The 20,181-nt window shown below is 36.1% G+C and overlaps 1 protein-coding gene across 2 annotated transcripts; it reads left to right on the top strand.

Moving 5' to 3' along the window:
* Window positions 1-1,471: 1,471 nt before the first annotated feature.
* Window positions 1,472-19,945, top strand: cald1b (caldesmon 1b). Of its 2 annotated transcripts, XM_079449624.1 has the most exons (17): window positions 1,472-1,596; window positions 7,243-7,334; window positions 11,191-11,310; window positions 11,763-12,159; window positions 12,293-12,337; window positions 12,450-13,196; window positions 13,502-13,543; window positions 13,667-13,737; window positions 13,827-14,085; window positions 14,373-14,504; window positions 14,765-14,808; window positions 14,894-14,969; window positions 15,046-15,186; window positions 15,268-15,402; window positions 16,714-16,782; window positions 17,180-17,213; window positions 18,666-19,945. In XM_079449624.1, exons 2-17 carry the CDS (start codon window positions 7,261-7,263, stop codon window positions 18,677-18,679), a joined length of 2,400 nt encoding a protein of 799 aa, XP_079305750.1. In that variant the 5' UTR covers window positions 1,472-1,596; window positions 7,243-7,260; the 3' UTR covers window positions 18,680-19,945. The 2 variants fall into 2 exon arrangements, with proteins under 2 accessions (XP_079305750.1, XP_079305751.1); XM_079449625.1 differs by lacking the exon at window positions 12,450-13,196 and having other exon boundaries at window positions 1,481-1,596.
* Window positions 19,946-20,181: the final 236 nt, after the last annotated feature.

The following is a 20,181-nucleotide window of genomic DNA, read 5'->3' as shown; positions in this document are numbered from 1 at the left end:
TTGAGCTGCTCTCATTGACAAGATTATCTTCAGATCATAAAAAGTGTTTTCCTTGTCAAACTGCCACTGCATTCTAATGTACGCTATTCATTGTAAGCCCATAATACCTATAATACAAGTAAGTTGAGTTATCGTGGTATGTTCTCAACTGGCAATAAAACAAAGGGAGGTGATAAGTTCAATAATGTTTTCTCTGGAAATCCTGTTGTACTTTACAAGTGTGTCCAGAATTTGTTCACATCCACAAAGCACACATCCATGCTTCAATAAGGTAAATAAACTCAATTATTGTTTTTAAGACTTGACAAGACAGCTTTTTATTAAGGCCTCCATATGACAGTAATTCTTCAATAATACATTTATTATGGGTAGTGTTTCAAACATGGTTTTGAAACTGTGCAAAAACACAATTGGAATTTGACTGAGGAAGCTTTTCCAAGGATTCAATTTAAGAGCAGGTTATGCACGACTGGACACAAGGTAGCATCAACTTTACTGCCAATCAGATTTAGTTTTATACTTCCTCCTAAAATGGTTATGGTTAGGATTTTGGCATAGGGAGACATACTGTAAGAGCAGCTGTCACCTTCACTAAATGAACTCTCATGTTTAGCTTTAAAGGGTGTGACCATTCATTGCTTCCTGTTTATGTCAAACTTCATGAAGTATGAAAACGAATAAGTAAGGCCACAAGGCACCAAAATTAATTTGATAACAGAAAAATGTATAATTCTTTTACAAGGGTAACAATAAAAATGTCATTTAAATAATTAATCTCAATTTTAATACACTTTCAAATTCTGGATAGGTACCTGTATTGCTAATAATTGTTGTTGCAACTCTCGTTTACTCTTCTCTACGCTCACATTTCCAGTTTTCAAAAAGAAAACAAACTACATTTAAGACATATTTAACTTCTATTGATAATATATAGATGATAACTTAACGGTTTCAGCAGCAACAACGTAAACAAACGTTAAACTTTGTGGACTAACGTCTGCCAAACTAGACTTCCGGTTTACCTCCGGAAAGTATCAATAACTGTTGAGTAGTTATAGTAATGTAATTTACAATGAATATAAGATAAAATATTAATGCGAATTAAGTATAAAATAAATCGTTATAATACAACCCATCACGGACCAGAAGTTAACATCGGGCAATACATTCTCTGATGTTGTCAGGCATAGCCATGTGTTAGCCTAACATTTGAATTAACGGGTTTCGTCAAAGTAAAACATAATTATTAGGACTGAATCAACGTGGTTGAAACACTTATCATTTTACTTATTTGCATGTTCTGTCGTACAGTTATTTAAACAGTTTTATGCCCATTTATAACGAATTGGGACATGAACGAGTTGCAACAGGAGTGACATTAGACACGAGTGTAGTGACATTGATCTATTGAATGAGGAAAAGACTCGTTTCCCAGGCGTTGAAGTGATGGAGCTCAGCGGAGGCGGGGTCTGAATCCTGTACTTTTTATAAAATGTGCAGTCAGGACTAATAACATTTCTTCAGTTTGTCCTTTCAACAGGACGATCAAACGTGAAGGCTAACTTACATTGGAGGATAAAACCGTCTTCACCACAGGTAGGTTATTATTTTCGGCATTCCAAAATGAATTGTGATTTTTAGCTAACAGAAATTGTTTGATATTTGACAAAAGCTCATTTTACGCAGGCTTTATACAAAAACGTGCTAACAGCTAGCAACGTCGTTTTCTAGCAATTAAACGCATTTGTGGCGTTGCAACCATGTTGCAAAACTCTTGTGGAGAACAAACTAATTGCATCTTGCAGAAATGTTTTTTTCTCTTTGGCACTCAACCTCTGTAGACTTCATTTGCTTTACAGTTGTTTCATTTTAACGGGAAAGTCTCACAGAAATGAACTAATGTAGATGATAACCCAGTGTAGGAGTGTTGCTATAAGGACGAGCTCATCCAGCCTTTGCATCCTTTTCGTATTAGTTTTCTGTGTGCTCGACCAGATGCATTCTGTACACCTGAACCACAGTTTGCTTTAAATAATTTATAATGTATTTGAACATTTCCTCATTTTTGTATGGTTTTTTTCTATGTATCCATTTCTGTTGTAGGATAAAACTGCCATATGCCAACCTGGCAGTTAATGCACCTGAATATGGATTATTAAACAATGTCTCCCCACAATAAATGTAACTTAAAGCAGTTCCCAGACGTGAGGTTTTTCTCTATGCTGAAACACGAAGCATAATGTTGAAAATCATTAAGGAATGCCTCAGTTTTAGGTTTTTAAGATGAATGGAGTCTGTGGAATGCACAACAGCAGCACCAGTTGTGTGTGTGTGTGTGTGCTTTGTTCGGCCATACAGAATCTGGAGGCAATTCGGTCCACAGTGATAACAGGGCTTTGGCACAGACTTTATGCAGGATGTTAGGAATACTGCCCTAGGCTTCCGGAGTGGGATGGGATCAAGTTTGGCAATGTTGTTGGCCCTTGGTGCCCAGACTTTGGTAAAATCAGAGTGGGAGGGATGGTGGTTCAGCATTTTGCTCAAAGGCATCATCTTATGATGGATGCTAGAAGGACATGGTGATAGTCAAATAATGTGGTTTTGGTCTGCAAAAAGTTTTGTTGCTTTTTTACATTCAAGCCAGTTTGAATAGTCAAACCTGCCCACTAACACAAATCAAATACAATCCTATTCATATTTTAATAGTAAAATAGATTCAAGATCTTTATTGTGATAAAGTATGTACTTGGTACAATTTAATTCTATTAAGTTTTTTCTTCGAAGATGGGGTAAATTACGAGACAATATAAATCTAAATATACAGATTTTATTCTATTTCACATGTTTGAATCTGGATTCGGACCTTAAGCACCATTTGCATAGTTAAATACACAAAAAGACACGTTCCCTAAGCCAACTTATTTGATACACAGTTCAACGCTGCCAGATGTTAAACAACAGGTCATTTGAAGACACAAATTTCATAGCACTGCTTTAAATTATGTAGCAATCTTTTTCTTTGGATGGACTTGGAAATATTGGATCTCCAGTGTACCACTCAACCAAAAGAGGATGGACAATAGGCATATTTTGAATACCCGAGTCGTGAGGTCAGCGTGATATGAAACCAAAACCTTCTTTGGGTCGGTTCATCAAATATGCATGAAGTTTGCAGATGTCCTGTGATTAAGACACATATCCTGGATTGCGTTTTGCAGTTCGGTCCTTAAATGCGTTCCATCGCAAAACTGTTTATCATATGCTATCCAGACGTCCCGCTGTGGAAAGCTTTGGGGCGTTATCAGGCTTGTGCCAAGTCAGGTCTTTTCCTTACATGGTATAAGTCACAAGTCATGAGACAATATCCTTGGATCAGTCTCCTCGCCCAGAAGTAACCTGCTTCCCTCGTATTTTCAAGTGCGATCTGTAAACCAATTACATAGCTAAAAGTGGTATCATTATTGCCTCATTGGGTTATTCAACTAAATAAAGTAATGGAATGAATAAAATTGCTTAAAACCATAACAAACCAAAGCTTTTCATAAGTATGTCAGAAATGATTGTTTATGGTCATACTGTATTTGGGAAGCATAAAAGCATTCTTATTTACTCTGCGCTCTGCAGGAAGGCATTTAAATAAAGTGTTTCCTCATGCATGCTGGGATATGTTTCTTTGAGGTTTAATTATAGCCAAAATTGTCAAATATTTGAATGAACTGTATAGTAAAGTGATAACTCAGACTTGGGAATCCAGACGTGCATGCCTGTCCACTATCTGATGGCTGGAGCTTTCACTGCGAGGTTATGAATTAGCTGTTATCAGATGCAGATGTTGGCATTGTGTTGTGACAAGTGTACAAACATGTTTAAATGGGCCGTATGTATTGATATGTCCTTTCCTTCCCATGTTACCAAATTATTACCTAACATTTAAGATGCTAAACATAGATGCACATGTTTGGTTTGAACGTTCTTAAAGGGGACACAAATGGTCTATTGCTTCCTAAAATGTAAATCGTTCTATGATTACAGAATTCTTACCATATGATTTCTATTAATTGTTTTCCTGTTTCTAATGGGTTAGGTTGTGGCACCTGGCATAGCAAGCCAAAGATCACAAACAGACATTTCTCTTTTACAAGTGCCACAGGTGCAGCTACACTTAATTCACCAGGAAATACATGACTTTATTTGGGAAAAGAAAATTTGGGAAAGCCATAGAGAGATGATAAAGACACTATGATTTGGTGTCACATGAGGTCGGTTTGTATTTCATTCCTCATGGGAGCATTAAGTAATCTCCATTTCCTGCAGTTTTTAATGCTTACAGCTGGTGTGTGCAGAAATGAGACACATGACTTGACACAGCATGAAATTTACTTGTCATGATTGATATAGGGGTTTGCATGGTATTCTTTGGATCTGAAGCTTTGTTCCAACATGAGTGATGTTGTTTTTTGCCTTTGAGACAGTAAAGAAGGTTAAATTTAATCTTAAATTTATAAGCAATATTTGAGAATATTAATAACACAGTATCTTTTCTTTTATTTTGACCTGTTTCTCCAAATTTCATTTTCTGCATATAAATGCAAATTAAAACAATATTTTTATTTGAAATTTGGGAGAAATGTTGCTAGTCGTTCACTGAACACGAACATAAAATCAGAAAAACTGATTTTAGAATTGTCTCTTAATTTTTTCTTTGGCCATATATACTGTACCTAGAGTATAAAAAGTGAACAATGACAAAATTATTATAAGTTAAGTCGATCGTGATCAATTCTTATAGCAACCGGCTTATTTCTGAGTCGGCTTATAAGTCGGCTTTGTGTTGTTTCCAGGCGGACCGCTAAAGAACGTGCTGAAGTGTTTGCCTTATGCATCAGACGTTTAGCCAACAGTCTATGGGCGAAAGGATTTTTTAAGATAATTTAAAAACCTGTGGAAGAATCCTTTTGACTTTTTGTTGAGGGAACGAGTGTGTGGCTTAGTACAAAGTTGCCTTTCAAAAATACTGTACTTCACACTAGTCTATATCATAGAGTCTTGGTGTTGGATTTATTTATACAGAACAACAAATAAGAACACATTAGCAATTGCATAGCAACACCCTGGCAACCACCAAGTGCACGTTTGACCATATATTACAACTAAAAAGTTTCATTATCTTAAGGTTTTAAATTAGATAGAGGTAACCCTCTCAATGCATTTTATAATTAAACCACTTTAAAATAATAATATTCTTTTTTCATAATTTCTTGACTTGGCCTCAGGTTGACTCCTCTGATGACGCGCAATATAAATGCAGTAAAATTGTGAATGTTACGTGCTGTAAATGTTATACTGTATTTATTTAGAGATCGCAGTGTCTGAGCTGTAAACCAAGGCCCCAGTTTCACGAGACGAGCATCTTTAACCATGTTTGGTTATGCGAGGCCAGAGGACTGAGCAAAATTCCCTCCTGTTACGCGTCACGGCACGAAAGCCTTTGTGTATTTATCTGGTCATGTTTTTAGGACCATTGCCATCGGTTGAGTGTGTCTGTGGTGGGGATCCCCGTGATGTTTAGCATGTGAAGATCGGCGTGACTTCCCCAGAAGGAAGTTTGTGAGGAGTTGATTCACTGCAGCTGCTTCCAATGCTAAAAGCACAGAAAGCTTAATGTGATTTAACGGCTTTGGTGTAATTGCCAGCACTAACGCTCATTACACATTAAAAACGTTTTTGGAAGAACATAACATAGGGATGCTCGATTATGACACAAATCATAATCGCGACTATTTTGGCCAACATTGAGATCCGAATATTTAACACAATTACTCATTAACCTTTAAAACAACATAGAAAATATAAGAACTTGGCTTTTAAACTCTGAATTTAACTGAAATATAAATGTAAAGAAATAGCACTGCTGAAACCACTGTAGATGAAATCTTCCATCTTGTAGAATAGAGGAAGATGTGTGTAAGCTGGCTCCATATTCATGTTCTGTCCGTTCATAATGAAGCTTTACAGCAAACTCAAAAGACGGTTCTGCTAAATGGTTTAAACCTGACTGTTCATGGGTGGCTGTTACAGCCCTAGACGTTCTCACACACGCTTGAGACGTAGGAGAATAATCTTGTTTACAGATTTGAACATCATCTGTCAGTCTTCACTGTCAAATTCTTGTGAGATTCATTACATAGACTTTCATCTGTTTGGACTGAAATCTGGTGCATTCAAACTCTGGTATTTCTCTTAAGATTTTAGAATGAAAAATGAGAATCATGCAGAGGGCAAAATGCCCGTAAAGTAAAATCAGTCACAGATGTGTAAATTAAAATATGTTCTTTCTCTTTGTCATGTGGAAATGATTTGTGGACTTGAATCTACCTTGTGGTAGGAAGGCTTGCAGTGATAGGGGAATGCATAACATGCCCATCGTACCCAAAAGCATCTTTTCTTTCAAGTACGAGCTAGAAGAGAGAGGATAGAGGAAACTTGGTCTGCTTTTGGAGGATGCTTTTTAATTCCACTGGATTGGTTAAACATGATAGTGTACACTATTCCTAAAACTATACTTCGCAAGGATGGCCACACATAAGTGAAGCCTTATGAAAATGTTTGCTTAGCGGACACCTGGCTGCTTAACACCTGTAAGCATTTGTCCCGTTGACCTTCACTGCGAAAGCCTGACAGGCATCATCACAAAGATGGACATTATTTCACATTCCAGCTCTATATTGTCCATTCAAGGGTTGGTCCAATATCCTATCCCTTTACAGTAGAAGATGACAAGATGGTAGTACTATAAGGTCTAATGATTTTTCTGAATACATCTTGTAAACAATCATGGTTTTACAGTAGATGAGTACATACAGTACCTTGTTTGTGAATGTTTTTTTGAAGTTCTTTCTCTAGTGCCAAAAGTGTCTAACTTTAGAAAATGATTTGCCTATTATTCAAATATTTTATTACGTAGGCATTAAAAATGTTGTGTGTTGCTTTGTTGAAAATAATTTTAAGGAGACGTGGTAAAAATTACACACAATAAATGCACAAAACGTATAGAATCAAGGAGGATCAAAAACGGGAGGATCAAAATTTTAATAACTTCTAAAATTGTAGTCAATATATGTACTTATTTTCATGTATTGCATTTAAAACAAATATGGTGCAAATATGACCCCTGGATGTCACCTTTGGCCTATACTTAACAAACACTGCACTGTGTCCATCTCTTTCTGCCTGAACCCACAGAGCTTCCTGTGAACCATCATGGACGAGGACTTTGAGCATCGCAGAGAGTTGCGGAGACAAAAGCGTGAAGAGATGCAGAGGGAGGCAGAGAAGTATGTCTCACAATGAAATGTGGACTAAGTTTAATCTTAGATTACTGTGTAATATCTGGTTATGGTACATATCCTGAGTTTCATAAGTGATGTAATGAAATGTGATCTTTGTCATCAAAATGATTAAATACTGTTTTAAGTGCTGTCTCTAATGTGCTGGCCAAGTCAAAAGGTTCTGCGTCTGCATGGTCCAAACAACTACACGTCTGTTCTCCTTTTATTCCTTATAAAGGTTGATCTGCTAGTAAACGTCTTGCCCTGCTTACGGTGCGTTGTTACAGTTGACGGATCGGTAGAGCAAATTCAGATAATATCTGATTTTAGACAGACAAAGGTGGGATATATTTGTAAGTGTGAGAAGAGAAGATGTAACTTTTGGACAAGGAATGGTTTTTCTTGGAGTCTGATTTTTTAACAGGTGATTTTCATGAAACCTCAAACTGGACAAACATTGTGGCAAGAGTTTTATTTGCATTGTAAAATCAAAAAGACGATACTAGATATAAATAGATGCAGTAATTCTGTTTATAGATTTAAAACAAAATTAAGTAAGATTTGTTTTTGTATTCATGTTATTATAAAGTCTGTGGAAACTGGCCATTATTTTGGAAATTGCATTAAATGGCATCTGACAGCTAACTTTATATTTTTTACTTTTAAATAAATTTGAACATGTTGTTTGTGCCCGTAGCAATTTTATTAACATTTTATCTTGATATTCATAAAAACGCATGTATTAGCGACAGTCACGCTCACCGTGATTTTGGCAGGTTTGTTCATATTGTTTATAGTACAGGATGACTTGGAACTACTCATAGACTGAGAACTGCACTTTCTCCAAGCTTCTATAACATCAACCATCCAGCAATCCATATAAGGACAGTTCAGTACATGTGAACGATTGAAGATGATGGATCCTTTACAACTATACTCAAAAGGGGTATACAATGTATGAAAGCATACGACTATGAGTTTATAACGTGTATTGAGGGTTACAAAACTTTCAAGGCTTTAATACAAATATCTTTCAAATTTACTTTAACAGCAGTTTTTCATCAGTAAAAAGAATGCATTTTTCTCCCCCCTCTTTGCATGTTAAAGGATGCATTTCTCTTCTGCTGCACAGTGCCGTATTTCAGGAATTGTTTGGTGCATATGTGTTGGAAAAACCAAGAGCGAAACTTTATTGTGATGGATGAGTCTCAGGAAAGGCATTTCAAGCACATTCATGGCTTTGTAGTTCAGAAAACAAACTTTATTGGAATCATATCTGGAAAATAAATATTCTCTATGAAATTTATTGATGAAAAATAAATCTTTTGTAGTGGTTTCCAGTTCAAACAGCAAGGAAGTGGCTTTGGTGTCGCTCATAAATCACATGATTAAACAGCTCACCCGATGCGCCAACATTTTTACTAAACGCTCATTCAACAGTTTCAGCACATTTCTGAACGCTAACGTTATGATTCTGTTGCCTGGTTTAATTGTACTATTTTGAAATATTTGAGAGCACAGAATGCAGCAGTTAACCAATCAAAATAATTTATTCTTAAAAGCTTTGTAATAAGCAGAGATATATAGATTTTTCCAGGCTATCGTCCGATAGTTTATAAACCGCCGATAATCAGGGCCGATATATTCTGTCAATCAAAAGAGGATTCTGTATATAGAAAGGTTAAGAAGCATCACCAGTTTGATGTTCAATATTAATAGTCATTATATAAATTAATAACATTCAGAAAGTTAAGAAATAATAATTAATCTTTAGAATCGGTATCGGCAGATAACACTCTGAATAATCGTCTGTCGGTATCGGTGGCGAAATTTAGTATTGTGCGTCTCTAATAAGTACAAATAATCATACATGCATCATACTGTATATGTACTGCCACCCAAACCACACACCAAAGATATTAGTTTGCTAAAACTAAAAGATTTATGTTCATTAAAATGAAATACATGTATATTTCAAAATATTAAGTAAAAAGAAAAAATTTGAAATGATGCCTTAGCAATACACGGAATAAGGTTGAGTCAAAATAATATGAACTGAAGATTCAACAAAGTAAACTAATATCATAACTCAAATAAAAATAATTTATAGTTATCAAACCTAAATAGCATACAGTATAAATTAAAAAGAAATTATAAAATGACAAAAGTTATATAATATAGATATGAATAGTAAACTGATTCAAAGGTTTAAAGACCTCATGAAATCAAGTCCATCCACAACATTTTTATTTCAAACACTTAGTGGGGAAAAACTTATTTTCTCTCCTATTTTTTATCAAAGGGATCTCAACTTTTGGTTTACACTAACTATAAAATGGGAATCTGAAGCACGCACTATAAATTTTGATTGGTCAATGTTTTATCATTTATATTCTAGAAACAATCTTTCTTAAGTGATCCAAACAATATAGCTTTTTATGATTTAAAAAATGTCATCTTTTAAGGTACAGTTACCATCCTTGGTGTAAACGGGCCATTACACTTGTCAACTTCATGTGAATCGAGAGTATTGACAGATATTGCAGCTCTGGCCAGCCCTTACCTCATCTGGCCTGTCTCTCTGCAGCAGGTTAAGGAATGTTTTGACTGCTGTTTTTATTCCAAAGCTAAATATTCAGCCATAATGTTTCAGTTTCTGTCAAGAGTCTCAGCTTTCTCCCTCATTTCTCAATCTTACAACACAAATTCAGAAAGCTATTGTATTCATTCAGCAATACTTCTTACAAAAAGATGCTTTCTTCCAAGAACATCACAGACACTTCATCTGACTGTCGTTTTGGATGACCTTTTTCATTTCGGAACTCCCAAAGTGAACCGGATTGTTTCTGATTTCCGCCGTCGTCCTGGGAAGGAGAAACAGACTTGTGGTGCCTGTTACGAGTGTCTTTCTACCATCTCCAACATCTGTGAATCATTGAAAAGGAAGTGAAGAAGAAAGGGAAAAAAATTAAACCCATTCTTCATCAATCGGCAAAGTGCTCTCATTGCCTTATAAACACCAACACGCCATGGCAAACTAAAGACAGGCCAGACTCAATCAACTTCAGTTGAAAGAGAGAGAGCACGAGTCCAGCATCACTATGCAACATCCAAGACAAGAAAGCAGTTGTGGGGAAAACACTGGATTTGGCATCTGTTTGAGTTTACAGTCTTGCTAATTTACCATGACGCAAAGATGCTAACAAAACCTTCTCTTCAGTCTTAATGTCTCCTCTGTCTCGCTTTTTCTCCTCACATGTGTCTCTGATTTATTTGAGGGTTTTGGACCCTCTGTCTGGAATTCTCCTCTGTATATTGAAACAAATAAGTGCGTAATCAACATGAAATAAATACATAATTAAACTAATAAATATAAAAATAAACTACATGGGTATATTGTCTAAGTGATGCAACATTTCCTCTATATTATTCCAAAGAGTCCACCGCATGTCATTCTGCTGCTACTGTATAATATGACAATGGCCCCTAGGGACCGTGTCAAAAGAGCCAACTCCATTTATCCACGTCTATGATTATATTTAGGTCGCCAGATGTAAAACCGCATAGTAATTGCACGCATCTCCTAAACAAGCAACAAAAATGCATGTATTGGTAAGAATTGTTTGGTAATAGAGTGATAATGAAGCAAACCAGAGCTTGAAAAGTTTTTGTAACGTTTATAACAATGCTTTTTGTCATATAATACTCATTTTCCAGCCCATGTTTGACTCCTCAAGTTCATGAAGTTTATTTCCCAAACTGCATTGAGCCAAGAGTCATTCATATAACTGACAGTATGTCTCTCTCCACACTGAAGAATGAGATGCTTTACTCAAGGGACCATATCTCACTGTCTGTACAGAATGAATGCTCAAGATGATGATGAGGAGGTGTCCCGAGAGCGCCGCAGACAAGCCCGTCAAGAACGCCTACGAAACAAAGAAAATGAGGAATCGAATAGCACAACAGCAGAAACCAACAGGTACAGTAGATTCATCACAGACTTAATATCTAACAATATAATCTAAAATAAGATACAAATCTGCTTTACTTACATGCAAAAACCATAGATTTGTTTATATTATATTTTTAATTTAAAAAACATAACACGTATAAATAAATAATTGAAATGAATATGCAAATATTTTTATATAATTTTATTACAAACATGGATCATTTTTTTTATATGTTGAATTTGGTTCTTTAACCATTTTTTCGTCATTACGTATTGTAATACTTATCTTTCAGTTTATGTTGCTTGTTATTGATTATTTTTCTGTTATTTCTTCATCATTGGTAATAATAAAATATGTAGTTGTTGTGTCCAAACTTTTCGCTGAAAGAGAGAATTCTAAACATGTCCTAATCAATAAAAATATAAAATCCAAAACTTAAAAATAAAGTTGAATTAACACCAGATGATTTTGTGTTCAGTATGGAGACGTCAACATTGATTGCTGGTTCTGCACTGTCTGAGGATGATGAGCAGGCTCTTCTGGAGAGGATTGCCAGGAGAGAGGAACGGAGGCAGAAAAGGATGAAGGAAGCTTTGGAGAGACAGAAGGAGTTTGATCCCACCATCACAGACGAAAATACCACAAACACAGAAGAAAAACCAAGAAGAAAAGAAGATGCTGAAGAAGTGTCCCATAATGAGGTCCCTTCAACAGAAACCAACTCCTGGAAAGAAAGCAAGGAGAAGGAAAATGTAGAAGAAACCAAAGAAGAGGATGGGGAGACGACAAAGCCGACTGAAGAGTCCAAAGAAACTCCTGAGAAGATAGATAAACCAGAGGCGGAAAGACCAAATATATCTAATCAAGAAGTACAGGTAGTTTCCCCAAACTCAATATGTTAAAATATTTTGCTGTTATTACATTTTATGATAAAGGTTCATAAGATTTGTACTTGATAGTTTAGTTTATATAATATTGCTTATAGATTTTTTCCCCCTCATATTTTAGGAATCCAGAGAGAAAAGATCCAAAGAACAAGCTGTACCAAATGAGGTATGATGTTATAAAAACTGTCTGGGGTTTTAACAGATTGTTTGCCAGTGAATGCTTTAGAATTGATTTATTTGTTTCAAATGACTTGAAATGATTTCTTATTACTTTATAGGAAGAATCTGTCAGTGTAAATAGAGAGAAAAACACAGAAAATACAGAATTAGAAAGTGCAGATATAGAGATGAAAGATGATGGTTCATTTTTAAGGAAAGACAGGCAAGATCTTTCAAAAGACAAAAATGTAGACAAAATGGTAGAAGCGGTAATCAAAGTGGAGCCAGCTACACCACAGATGGAGGAACAAGAAATTGGAGTGAAGAAAGAGGAACCTGCACAGAAACCCGAAGAAAGAATTGTAGAAGTAATGGTTAAAATTCAGGACGAATCTCCGGGGAAGAAGGAGGCTGAGGAACCTGCAAAAGAACTTGAAAAGAACCATGAACCTGTTGAGGAAACACCCAAAAAATCAATTGAGGTGAAAATCCAAATTCCAAATAAAGAAGAAGAGCAACCACAAGTGAAGAGGGAGGTTGAAGTCAAAGTTCAAATCCCAAATAAAGAAGATGCGAAACCACAAATGCAGAGAGAGGTAGAGGTGAAACTCCAAATCCCAAAGAAAGAAGATGAGAAACCACAAACGAAGAAAGAGGTTGAGGTAAAAGTCCAAATCCCAAAGAAAGAAGTAGAAAAACCACAAGTTAAGAGGGAGGTTGAGGAGAAACCATCAATCACGAAGAAGAAAGTTGAGGAGAAACCTGTAACTCCAAAGAAAGAGGTTGAAGACAAGACAAGATGGAAGATACAAGCTGAAGAAGCAAAGTCCAAACCTGAAGAAAAAGCCAAACCAAAGAAGCCAGAGGTATTCACCTCTTAACCTGAGCTCATGTGTGGAAAGCACAAATGTTTGCACGGCCCACACTTTTGTCAAACCAGCATCTTGGATATAGGCACATCACATATTCAGTGTCTTTGTTTTATGTGTGCGGTTCTGAAATGAAATGTTGAGTTATCTGCATGTGGTGTGGTTTATTCTTCAGTGGTGTTTGTCACTGTGATTGTAAAACATGTTACTGTAGCTGCTCACCACATTGTCACCACGGTTTCTATGTTAAAAAAAGCCCTTATGCAACAAAAGTTAAGGTGACCTGTTTTGTCATCTTTTAGGTTGTGGAGGAAAAGCCGAAACCTTCATTTTTACGTGATAAAGTAAGTTAATGGTCTGGTTTGAATCTCTACTTGAGATGTTCGTTATAAAATTACAACACAACCTGAGAATATAAAAATAAGATAAATAAAAAAATATTTATTTTCTTTTGTCCATTCTAACAGAAAGTATCTACAAAACCACTGGATGCAGAAGAAAATGCTTCAAAAGCCAAGAAATCCCAAAAGATCCTGAGGTGCAGTGAGATTCATTACATTTGCTAATATACATTAGCGAATAGGAGAGTCATAATTAATAGAAGACGATTTGTTTTTCATCTTTTAGCCTGGGAGGTTTGCGCTCTCCTGACTCAGAGAAGCAAGATCCCATCGCCAAGCTCGAGGCGGAACGTAAGCTGCAGGAGCTGAAGCGCAGGAGGAATGAGACGGACAACGAGACGCTGGAGAAGATGAAGCAGAAGCAGCAAACGGCTGAAGCAGAACTAGAGGAGCTGAAGAAGAAGAGGGAAGAGAGGAAGAAGATCCTGGAGGAGGAAGAGAAGCAAAAGAAACAACAGCTGGTGGAAAAGAAAGCCAAGGAAGAGGTAGAGAGTTCACATGTTGCTACATGTGTTTTTGCATAATTGCATGTTTACAAAGAGTATGTGGTTTACTACACTGGCAAAGTATAAATAATGTAAAAATATAAAAACAAACGTTTTCAACTAATTGTTTGTGTTGTGATCACATTTATTTATTTATTTGTTTACTGTATAGTCAGTGCATCTATTCCAAACCCATGACTTAGGGGTCAATAGCGCAACGCTCTACTGTCTGAGCTACAGGAACGTACATCACCTTCTTATGTCCTTATTGCCATTACAATAATCAGGAAGAAAGAAGGAAAATGAAAGAAGAGATCGAGCGGAGACGAGCGGAAGCGGCAGAGAAGAAAAAGCAAAAGGAGGAGTCGAAAGAAGTGAGCAAACCCCCGTTCATTGCTCCTAAAGGAGCATCCGCTAAGGTGAGTGGATCTCAGACTTATTTACTGAACTGTTAATATCATACGCTGTAAAAACTATTGCAGAATCTTCACATACTTTTCAAATGCGGCAAAAAAGGTTTTACAGATTACAGAATAAACTGCATACAAAGTTGTATGTTAATTAACATGAAAAACGTGTCATTTTACTTTACCAAAAAATGGATTTTGGGATACTAAAATGGATACTATATTTGTTTTATTTGCATTATTGTTTTAATTGAATTATTTCTTTGAAACAGATTGGAGAAAAAGCCGAATTTTTAAACAGATCTGCTCTAAAAAGGTAAGCCGCCATTACAAAAATAGGTTTACTCAGTGGATGACAGTATGACTGTATCTGACATGCTGCTTTTTTATACCCACACTAGTCCAGTAAAGATCTCACACACCCCGTTAGTTTGCAAGATCGGGAACAGGTTGGAACAGTACAATTCTGCTCTTCAGGTGAGAAATACTGACCACTGAATGTGGATCTGTTAAAACTCCCCCAACATGTGACTCATGATCTGTTCCTTACTAGACCAAAGATGTGCCCAAGTCACCTAAATCTCCAGTGGATGTGCCTGTGGCTGAAGGGGTGCGTAACATCAAGAGTATGTGGGAGAAGGGGAATGTTGTTAGTCCCTCCGCCGGCCCCACAAGTCCCCCGCCGGTCCCCAAGGTTCAGATTCCTTGTGCAATTTACTGAAAGGTTTTGTATGAATGTTAAGAACAAAAGTATGAAGTCTTACTGCTCATTCAGGAAACAGCAGGTGTGAACACAGGTGTGTCAGGTCGCATTAACAGCAGGAAGACAAAAACACCGGAGGAGAAACCTGTTGAACCGATGCCAACACCAGAACCTGAAACACCAAAAAAACTTGAACCAGTGAAAACGGTGAGTTCTGGTTTGGTTATCGGTGTTTGTGTTTAAAAATATGTATGTTGAATATCTGTCTGTCCGTCTAACACTAGAAATCTATAAATCAAGGCTTCATTTCCTTTGCATTTCATAACAGGGTGCGCTCATACAAATTTAGTATACAGGCACCTGTTGGACACAAAGGAAAATTTGACAATGCAAAACTATATGAATGCCATAAAGAGCATATATTTACCTACTATATATTTAGATTTCAACTGTGACATAAAAACAACGTTTGAAATTTTGCTTCCTCTGTCTCTCCCTCTCACTCCTCGGCTATATTTTCCTCATGGCCTTATGTTTATTTTAAGCTTCTCTTACCAGCCTTAAAGATCATAGCCAATCTTACCGTAACACACATACACACATAAGGATATAAATGATAGACACGCAGAGCTCATTATCTGTGTATGAAGCAGACACTGATCACTATAATGCAACAGTGGAGAGTTCACCTGTATTGATAGAATCTTCGAAACCTCGGATGTCCAAATACGCTGTTTTTAGGAACTGTCAAAACACTGTAGTATAGTAATATTTTTATTGGTTGGATATTTGCAAAGCCCAGTGATAAACGTTAAGAGTGACTAATAATAATGATTTATGGCAAAAAAAAATCACCAACTATTGACATACAAGGTTTCAGAAGAACAGGTGCGATATGAGATCAGATAAGGTGAATACTTTTGTATGATAATAAGTTTTAATGTCTTTATAGGCTCTGGTTACTTTTAAAAAGGTTACTTTTAATGTATCTACATTGCGATAATGCAGATCTCTCTAAGGGGCGGTTAAGGGTGGTTTAACACAGGTCCTTGCTCTTATATTGTGTGTGGTACAGGGAGCCCTCCAGTGTGTCTGTAGTGAATTGCATTAGGCCATCTAAGATAGTGTATGCGAGATCATTATTCATAACATTACTTCTGACTGGTAAATGTACAAAAAAGTACTACCATAGATTTTTAATCATGTACCATTCCCTGCAAAACCCATGGTTTTACCACATGACTATAGTTTACCTGTAGTATTTGTACTGTAGTAAAACCGTAGTAACCAAATAGGTGCCATGGTCACACTATAGTACTAGTAATATACTATAGTATATAATACACTATAGTAATATAGCTATTTTTAGTTCAAATTCACTTAATCCGCTCTTCTGTCCATTATCTGTCCACCATCTCTCTCAAATAAAAGTACATATTTGAATACAAAAAAAAACACAGATCGCCAATTATATGCCATTCTTATTAAGGATTCTTCCGATATATTTGTCTTTGGCAGGACCAGAAGCCACCTGAAGTCACCAAAACACGTGGCCTGTGGGAACCAAAGAGTTCCACTCCTGTCAAGGTAAGCCTATCTGAAACTGTATACATTGTACAGTACAACAGATTTGTTTTTATGTACGTAATGTTTTCTTTGACTGACCCAGAAAAAGCATTGACATAATCTCCTGTATCTTGAGGTATCACAGTGAGTAAGTGGTGCCTGATATTTGTTTGTGTCACTGTGTTTGTGTTTTATTATCAATATGAGAAACTGCTTAGTTTGCTTTCAGGTGTGAGAGGACTTTTTATTTTGAAGGTTCTGTACTTGCTCATTGGATGGTTGACAGTGATGTTGGTGATTTGTTGTGGCACTTGATCCATCAGCGTAATCTGCATAAAATAAAATTGCATAATCAGTCGTGCTATTGTATTCTCTGTAGTATTAAATGAAAATTAGTTTTGCACAATTTTTGTTGCAGGTGTTTGCAGCCAAGAGTAAATTTGTCACTAATGGTGAGTAACATATGTGGATTCTGTCTTTTAAAACAAAAAAAGTCTCTTAATGCGGTGAGAAAAATAAACTTAAATCTATAGTGAAATAAATACAAAAAACTTCTCACCCCATAGCCAGATCTTTTAAGACGATTGTTTTTATCTTTAGCAAAAATGTTTAAATGTTATTATTTTAACAAAAAAATTATTTAGAAATTTCAAAAAGATTGAAAACTTTTTTGCTTAAATTAAAAATATCAGCTAAAAAGAAAAAACCTCTGCCGATGAAGTTTTTCACTTTAGGCTTAAAGGGACAGTTCACCCAAAAATGAAAACACCCTCGAGTTGTTCTAAATCTGTATACATTTATTTGCCCTACTATGGTAGGAAATGGGGCATGAGATCTGTTTGGCTACTTACATTCTTCCAAATATTTTCCTTTGTGTTCAGCAAAACAAAGAAATGTATAAAGATTTAGAACAACTTGAGGGTAAGTAAATGGTGACAGAAGATTTTTGGGTGGAGTGTCCCTTGTTTTTTTTTCTCACCGCATTTGCAGTATTTAAAAAAGTAGGCCATTTCAAAAAGTTCCATAAGCATTTATCCAAAGTTTCCAACACATTATTTCCATTTTCTATATAACAGCATTTTACACACAATAAAATCTTCATCTTCTTGCTTCCTAAACAAGGTGCAGAAGTGGGAAGTGTTTTGACTTGCGGCGTGGTGACAGCAAACTCTTTTCGTCTTTAAACTCATAACCCTAACTGGCTTGTGCTCTTGTTGATCTTGTTGAAATATCATGTTACTGTATATTTAAAGACACGACCTTGTTCTCCTGCGTCGGTGCTTCGCTGCCCGTCAGCGTGTCGGGCATAATTTCGACGTGTTCGTTTCACCCTTCACCAACCGTGTGGCATTGTGCATCAGGGGCCCTTGACACATCGCATTCCCTGTCGCAGCTGTTCCTTCGAGCGTATCACTGGCTTAGCATGATATCACACAGTAAAGCGTTTTAAGATTCAGATTTAGAAAGCATTATGGGATTGATGATTTCACATCAACGGCATTAACACCTGAGTGTTGCACATACCTGGACTCTAATATAGATGGTTTGTTACTATTTAACAAGACGCGGCTATAGAATACGGTACATCTCTACAGCCTCCGTTTGTCACCAGTTAAATTTGTCCTTGTCAGTTACATAGATGACAATGAACTAGGTATTTCTCACACTTGCGACACAGCTTGAGACCTCTGACCATGTGAGTTTATCTGGGTCACTGCTATACACTAACTGCGAGCAGGTGGAACATGCTGAACAATTTGCTTTTGTGTATTTGAGGGAGTGTTGAAAATGCACACTGAGTTATACACGTAACGCAGCTCATGCACAGCAGCTATGTAGAAATGTGACTATTCGTTTATCTTAAAATTATTAACATCAGTTTCTCCTTTGCATTGTTTCTGTAGGAACAAGAAAATAAAGACACGTATGAAGACACATCTATAAAATGCACATGATTCTCAACTGGTTTTGCTTCAGCAACCTGATATTACATTGGACATCAAGTGGTGATCAAAATTGCTAAATCTGACATGTAATAATGATGAATTAGCTCAACATTTTAATGCATAATTATTACAAGAGGTTTCAATTTTATGAATGCATAAACAAATGTAGAAGTGGGATTTACCAGCCAAACACATAGAACAAACATCGATGGGCCTAATTCGGTTAATATTCTTGATATGCATGATTATTTGTTTAGTTGCTTGTTATTTTCTGCATTTAGCGTTGTGACCATACCAGCTGAGAACCACTGAATTCTGCTTTATAAATGTAGTGTTTAAGTAGGGAAGAATAAACTCACCTGAAATAAATGACTGAAATAGGGTAAGAAGAATATTCATATATATGACATTGTCATTTGGACATTTGAATCATGTAAAACGTTTCATTTATTGCATCTTTAAGGCAGCCTTTCAATAAAACTAGCTACCAGTAACTTTAGGCTTTATCTAAGTCGTGAATTGAAAAATGTTATGACGTAGATAATATTACGATTATAAAGTGTCTTTATATCTACTTTACTTTTCATTGATGTGCATTAAAAATCTATATTCATTCTTTTAAAGGGACAGTTCACCCCAATATGAAAAATCTGTCATCATTTACTAAACCTCTTGGCATTTCAAATCTGTACGTGTTTCCTTCTTTTGTGGAACAAAAGATCAAATATTTTGAAAAGGAAACCGTTGGTCCCTATTGACTGGCATTGGTTTTGTGTCCATAGAATAGAAGTCAATGGGGAACATCGGTTTTCTTCTACCAACATTTTTTCAAAATATCTTCTTTGTGTTTTGCAGAATAAAGAAAGTCATACAGGTTCAAAATGACAAGTGGGTGAGTAAATGATGACAGAATTTAAAAACATTTGGGTGAACTATTCCTATAATTATATACATTGTAATATCGTACGGTTAAGATGTTTGATCTTGTTGCTTTGTGCTTGACCAGATTAATGTTATACGCTTTGCATTCAGTAACAAGTCATGCTATGAACACAACACATTTGCTTAAACAAAAATAAAGGTACTTTTTATGTCTTACCGAATTTTCTTTACAGTGCATCAATATACTCTTTCTGTATCTGTTTCTTACAGTTTCAATATTTCATTGTCAAGTCCAACATTTGTATAATTACTGTATCATCATACAAGCTTTCACAGTAAAGAAAATGTACATCCATACTATTTCTCCGTTTTTTATATGGCACAGTGTATGTATTGGGTTTCATGGTGTGACAAAACAAGGCCAGCTATGAGCGGGTTGAACAGAATGTCGGGTTTTAGAATTTCACTGAAATGCATTTGAAGGCCTAACAATAGACGAAGCGTGTCGGGACACCAATGGAAAGGCATTGTGGTCACGTGGTCTGTTAGTATGTTAGACTGAGCCCACCTGTCCCAACAATGAACTCTAAGA

The sequence above is a fragment of the Barbatula barbatula genome (genome assembly GCF_947034865.1).
Source record: "Barbatula barbatula genome assembly, chromosome: 25".
In the NCBI taxonomy this organism is placed as follows: Eukaryota; Metazoa; Chordata; class Actinopteri; order Cypriniformes; family Nemacheilidae; genus Barbatula; species Barbatula barbatula.
This window is presented reverse-complemented; position numbering and strand designations above follow the sequence as displayed.

Coding starts and splice junctions, on each gene's coding strand:
- cald1b (XM_079449624.1), top strand. CDS start 7,261: ATGGACGAGGACTTTGAGCATCGCAGAGAGTTGCGGAGACAAAAGCGT. Junction 7,335..11,190: donor ATGCAGAGGGAGGCAGAGAA/GTATGTCTCACA, acceptor CTGTCTGTACAG/AATGAATGCTCAAGATGATG. Junction 11,311..11,762: donor ACAACAGCAGAAACCAACAG/GTACAGTAGATT, acceptor TTTTGTGTTCAG/TATGGAGACGTCAACATTGA.